The following is a 6795-nucleotide window of genomic DNA, read 5'->3' on the forward strand; positions in this document are numbered from 1 at the left end:
GCTTCTTTTTCCTCAATTTTAACCTTTAAATCGGAAAATCTTGATAATTTTTTCAAGCAACAAGAAAATAATCAACTGCCAGATTTATTTTATGGTATCAGGCTTCGTTTAATGTTTCCACCAAGGCACTTTTCGACGAAAGACGTGTAAAGACTACGTTACCCATGAGCATCTGCGAGACAACAAATACGGGTCAAAGGGCGATAAGCAGTCAGAGTCGTGTGCTCCTACGGTTAGTATGTGAAAGATTGAAAAATAACATATTTTGAACGTGTTTATTAGAAATACATGTTTATGTTGAAATCGTATTCTCTACATTTTGTTTGTTAATCTTCTATGTTGAACGGAAAGGTTTGTAATATAATTAAACGCCAACTAACCACTTCCGCATAACTTCGTGTTGGGAACATTTACATTGTTAGGAACTAAATATTCCGGTTTTAGGAGTGTCCGGTCTGAGTGAGTCATTATGGTCAACAGGCCAAACAAAGCTAAAGGTGTAGCAGCAAACGCCACAGAGACACAGAGGATTGTTTTCTGAAGCAACGTTGCCTTTTAAATCACAGATTGGAGCATGGCATCAGACGGATTAGGAGAGCCCTCAATTCCACCAGAGGACCAGACAGGTGATGGGACCCTCTTGACTGATGCACCAAGCCCAGAGGCAAGGGTCCCCTCTGAGCCTAATAATGTTAAAGACACCCTAGAAACTACAACAGGTAAATCTGCTTTTTATTTTCTCAAGTAAAAAAGGTCCCAAAAGGCTACCAACCCGATAGCCATAGGTAAATCCACATAGTGTATCACATACTCAAGAGACTGTTACTAACACCATAGACCTGCTAGTAACTCATGTAATGGGAAATAGCCTGTAATCTCTTCCAAGAAATCGATTTTGTAAACATATTTGTCTGTCTACAATACACTTCTGGTAAAGTCCTGGTTTGTTATCATGTGGCAGGAGTCGGTAACCTAAAGGAAGGGGAGCTGAATGAATGAGTAGACCACAGTGTTGGCTACCAACATTTTTACTTCATGCCGCCCTGCTCTGCTGGAAATGTGTCAGGAGTCAGGAAGTGAGTCAGGAGCTGTTAGTACTGGCTCTGACTTCTGAGGGAAGATTTGCTGTCTGAGTGTACTCTTGGCTCAATTCTGACTTTCCAAGGAATACATTTCTTCATTGTCATTATTTTACCCAGTTACCTTTAGTTTCTTTTACTGAAAGCTTATGTCGGGAAGACTAAAACCATGACGTGATCAATTTGTGACAGCCAGAGCTTTCTCAGGGGGATGGAAGACAGCTAATAATTGAAAGATTTGGAACATGAGTCACATCCAGTCCTCCTATCTGGAAATAGCATTACAGGCTGTGTGGTATGTGTTCTGAGTTTACAGACAACCACATCCCATCTACTTGGCTGACATTTTAGTCCTCTGGGTCGAGTCATTGCCACCTGTTACATTATTTACACTCTATGAAACTGTATTGGAGAGGAAATACGGTGTTATACACATTTTTTCCACTGCAAGGTTTTTCATGGAGATTAATCACTTATTTATTCCAGACTTAAACTGTTGAATGCAATATCAGACCTGCTTAAGATCAGAATCAGATGAACATAATTACACTTTGAGGGCAGGCGATTAGGGATCATATTTCTTGACGTTGGTGCATTTGTCATCTATCTGTAATCTGCCACACATAACTTCTGTACCGGTTAGAGATCATCAACACATCAGGGAATTACGGGACAGGCATCCCAAACTGTTTAATCACCTGTTGAGTGACCACGACCAACAGTCATTGCTATGATTCTTTATTTTCATTGAAATGCAGATATTGAGAGTCTGTACTGAGTCTGTTCTGCTCACCTTTCCTCGGTCTCTCTCTATCATTCACAGAGTCAGCAGAACGGGATGAGGATGGAGTCAACGTGTGCCAGTTTTTCCTGATGGGAAAGTGTCATTTTGGAAACAGATGTCGTTTGTCTCACAGGTCTGCATGTCTTATTTTGTTTAGTAAACAAACCAGCAGAATAAAGGACAGCTTTTAATTCCCTTGTTAGACTTTTGATAAGTACATCTTTATTTTGATTATATATGTATAATATATAATATATAACCCAACATATATTGACACAGAAGATTAATACACACACACACACACACACATATATACATTTATTTATATATGTATATGTATATATGTATATATACATATATGTGTGTATATTTATCTTCTGTGTCAATAAATGTTGGGTGGCAAGTTATCATAGAACGTTAAGGCTAGCATTAAGTAGATGGCTGCCTTAATGCTAAAAGCATTTATTCTCACATGTCCCTATGAACTCTAAATGTATGATAGGTCGCTGTAAATGTCTTTCTTGTCCATAAGAGTGGCCAAGAGATGCCGTCTTAAAGCAATTTCAATACTAGAATGGCACTCAGTAGAGCGCATACCTCCGCCAAGGCCCAATAGTCCCATTTAATTAAATTAAGCCTAATCCAATTGCCCTGTATCAATCTAAATCACTTTAAATGATTATTATAGGATTATTCTGGTCTTTATATAGATAAAATACAAGTTATAAGTACCTGTCTAATAATAATGAAAGTATTTGCCAAGCTATCTAACCTGTTAAAAATGTATAACGATTACCTGAATCACTTTTAAACAGTGAAACACTGACATCAGAATGAAATTAAAAAACTAAACTGAAAACATTTAAAGAACACATACAATTCATTTCAGTCATCATATCACAAGTCAAATCCGAAGTCTTTACTTTCCAAGTGTTGAGTCTAATTTTCTGTTAAGTCAAATTGCACTTATCAAATCAGTGATTTGCGTCCAAGTCCCTATGACTTGATTCCACATCTCTGTACTCAACCATGACTCAATGTGGGTGTTAACCCAACGTTCAGACATGCTTCATGAATCTGTGTCAAATGTAATTAAGGGTTTCATTATTTTTTTGTTTGCCATGATTCACATGCATATCTAGAGTTCTTTCCACTCGTGTGGCTCTACTTTCATAGTGACCCATTCGTGGATGACTCAGGGGCTGCGTCTCCTGACCAGGATGACAAACAGGATGGAGAAAAGATGGAAAAACACAAGAAGAAAGGGAACAAAGCAACAAAGCCGAAATTTGAGCCAAAAGGTAACTACATATTTAGTGTCCTATGTCATCTGAGAATGACAACATATTCTAAGGAAAACCGCGGTCCTACATTAATCTGTTTTAAGACATTTTTCTATCTCCCTCTCCTGCAGAAGTGAACAAGAAGCCTCGCATGCGCACAGCGGATGATGTTATCTCTCGGATCCTGTGGGACGCCTCAGCAGATTCTTCAGAATTTGTGGTGGGGTATGTAGATCGCTTCCTCGGTGTGCTGGAGCGTCCCTTCAATGACTTCAATTGGGACACCAACCCCTGCGACTGTGATTACTCCACGGAGCTGGCCCTGCCCAGACACAGGATCCAGTACTTCACCTACAGAGGGCACCGCGTCTGGGACCGCCACAGCAGGACTGACAGGGTGTTTGGCTCCACTGGTCAATCTCTGGCTCCCCCCTTTGGAGGGGAGGAGGAAGTAAAGGGTAATAGAAGACCCTTTATTGCTACCTCACCTTGACTATACACATTTTTACACTCTACAGGATTTACACTTACCAAATATAATAATTTCTTTCACACCGAATAAACACAGGGGACCAAGCGAAACAACAAGGCCTTGAAACAACAGAAGAGCAGCCACCTGTAGTCTGTGGGCAGAGTGAAACAGAGGAGTGTACTTGTGCGAAGAACACACATCTGGAGGAGGAGAGGCTGAGTAATATGAATGATTACAACCCAGAGTCAACACAACCAGATCCAAAGAGTCCAGCACACACTTCTCAGGAACAACAGGAATCGAGAAGGGCAAGGTCTGCTGTTCATGTTCACCCATCAGATTTTTTATTTTTTAAGTATTTTTTGGGCTTTCATGGCTTTATTGACAGTACAGCTAAAGAGGGTGACAGGAAAAAGGGAGAGAGAGAGAGGGGGAGTGACACGCAGCAAAGGGACCCAGGCCGGGAGTCGAACCCAGGTCCGCTGCAGAGCCTCAGCACATGAGACACCCGCTCTACCAGCCGAGCTAAACGGCACCCCACCCATCAGATTTAACTTTAAAACAGATAACAACTGCTGTACCAAACAAAATGGTGTCCTGCAGTCAGTGTGTGACACAGTCACAGCGAAAACAGAAGTTAAAATTTAAGAGTGACACAGAAGAGAGCTGCAAGTTGTTGGTTTATTGAGAGAAAATGTATCAACAACTATTTAAAACAAACAATTCAAGACTCTTTTTCTAACATCATACAAAACAAACCTGATATGATTATATCGATATGATTGAGAGAATGATTTAAATCAGATCCTTCACATTGTGCGTAGCTTAGCGAATATAGCTATGGAGCTAGATGAGGGAAAAATGAATTAATTAATCCTCCACGACAATCTTGAAGATGTCTGAACAAAGTTTCTGCCAACAAACATTCAAACACACACCTCGACCCCATGATATTACTCTGTTAGCTACTATAACACACAACGTACTTATAAAGTGTGGTTTTATATCATTCTCATCCCAATTTAACTGGAGAAACGTGAGTTCAAGATTAGTCATCCAAAATATTATAGTATTTTACAGAAAAAGAGAGGTGTTTGGATATAGAAATACTCTTGAACAATCTTTTATAACCGGATAACAGAACAATCAACATGAGGACACAAGATAATAACCTGGAAATGTTTATTTACATTTTTGTATTTCACTGTGTCACATTTTACATTTATGAAAAAATCTTGCAAGATAATCTCCAGTCATTTGAGCCATTTTACTCATCTGTTTTGATTTTAGATCTCAGGATTCAACAGACCAAACGTCCCCATCCCAAAAAGAGGGAGCAGTTGTTAAACAGGACCCTGAGGAGGAGCCCACAGAAGAATGGCAAGAAACCTGGGAAGGCAATGACGCTTCAGTGAGTACAGTTCTACTCGCTGCAATACTTTCTTGTTATGCGATTACAGTTTCTGTTTGATACAGCGGTGCTCTTAATGTCCCTTCTATGGTATACACAGAGTCATCCTGGAGCCCTGAACATCAGCCAGACTGGTTCACCTCTGGAGCAGAGAGAGGAGAAGCGTGGTGGCCGCCCCCCAAAGAAACGACCGACGCACTTCATCACATTCAGGGCCAACACTCCTGCCATCCTCTCCTGTTTCCAGCAGCTGCAGAAGGAGATCACCTCCCTTTTGCCGTCCTCTGCCCCTCACTGGCAGACATCCTCCGGCCTTCATGTCACAATGTGCCTCCTGGTGCTGCGCAGCCCAGCTGAGGTGGACGCTGCTGCGGAGATCCTCCGACAGTTCGCCCATTTGGATCGTAACTGCCCGGTGTCTCTGAACTTTCCTGTGAAGCTGAAACATTTCAATGGGAGGGTGCTGTACTTGAGCCCCCAGCCTCAGCTCCGGCTCCAGCAGCTCAACAGCGGCCTGCAGGAGGCCTATAGGGAGAAGGGCTTGCTCCACAGGGACTCCTACAACCCGCGCTACCACCTCACACTGGCCAAGGTAGTGGACGGGGAGGTTGATAGGATTTTTGACGGGGTGGGAGACCTGAAGGTGGGGAAAGGTTTAAATTTTGGCCGTCTGCCAGTTAACACGTTACACCTTTGTGTTATAGGAGGTTTCACAGATGGTTTCTATGAGACCGTTTGCACAGTAACTCTTCGATGATAGCAGACTGTGCCTCTTCACATGCACACACAACACACGTATTTGCACTTTGACATTTGCACTAGCCATGTGGCCTTTCACACAAATCTGATGTCTGTGTTTTACACGATGAAGTTTATTCAGCACTTTTTAAAGATATGGTGTAAAGGTCATTTTCATAAGGGAGGCCTAAAAGAGAGTAAAATTTGTCTTGATGCTGGTCTGCAGCACAATCACAAACACAAACTACACTACACAAAACCAAACTACACTTTAACACTTATACAGGGAATTCATAATGCAAGCTGATGCACTATAGCCAGAAATAAAAGCACAGATGTTTACTTTGCCTCGCTGAACAGGAGAATATAAAAACTAAAAACAGATTCAGGCAAAGTCGATAAATGATACTTTTGAAGTCCGTTTTTCTTGTTAGAATGTAACATAAGGATTCATAAGTCAGTCTTCTTATGTAATGGTTTTAAAGCCACTTTATGTAGAAATTGTAAGATTGTGGCGCCCCCCACAGTTTCTCAGTGCAACACCACTGTCGTAAATACAAATCCCAGGTCTGTAACAATTCAGATGTAATGTAGGTGCTAGCTGCAAACAAAACTCATTACATCATAACAATGTTGTGTGTTGAAAACTTGCATGCTGAAGTAAACATGTATGTAACGCTGTGATCCGACCCTCTCACTGAAGTTACTTAGTGCAGAAACAAGTGACAGAGACAACAGGCACCCTATTACAAGACACTGTACCATCAACATGATTTTGAAAGGTAAACTAGATCTATAATAGATATAAAGCTCATAATTGCTATTGCAAACATCTTTCATAACTATTACTAAAATGATGTGTCCCAAACAAAATCAAAAACAAAAACAAAAGGTGGTAAGTAAGAAATTTGCCTTGGTGTTTTAGTGCATAAAAAATAATAAAGTAATAAAAAAAAAATTTGAAAAGACAAAGAAAAATAAAAGGCAATAATTGCAAGTCAAGTAGCATAAATGGAAAATAGAAAATT

General features: G+C 40.6%; 1 protein-coding gene across 4 annotated transcripts; it reads left to right on the top strand.

Annotated features, from left to right (window-relative positions):
- Positions 1–17: 17 nt before the first annotated feature.
- Positions 18–6183, top strand: leng9 (leukocyte receptor cluster (LRC) member 9). 4 transcript variants are annotated; one of them, XM_030394451.1, is made up of 8 exons: positions 18–232; positions 567–719; positions 1903–1996; positions 3040–3164; positions 3251–3604; positions 3715–3931; positions 4909–5029; positions 5130–6183. In XM_030394451.1, the coding sequence occupies exons 2-8, from the start codon at positions 575–577 to the stop codon at positions 5784–5786; spliced, it is 1713 nt and encodes a 570-aa protein (XP_030250311.1). In that variant the 5' UTR covers positions 18–232; positions 567–574; the 3' UTR covers positions 5787–6183. The 4 variants fall into 4 exon arrangements, with proteins under 4 accessions (XP_030250311.1, XP_030250315.1, XP_030250312.1 ...); XM_030394455.1 differs by having other exon boundaries at positions 3278–3604; XM_030394452.1 differs by lacking the exon at positions 18–232 and adding an exon at positions 256–351.
- The last annotated feature ends 612 nt before the right edge of the window (positions 6184–6795 follow it).

The sequence above is a fragment of the Sparus aurata genome, chromosome 17 (assembly GCF_900880675.1).
Source record: "Sparus aurata chromosome 17, fSpaAur1.1, whole genome shotgun sequence".
NCBI lineage: Eukaryota > Metazoa > Chordata > Actinopteri > Spariformes > Sparidae > Sparus > Sparus aurata.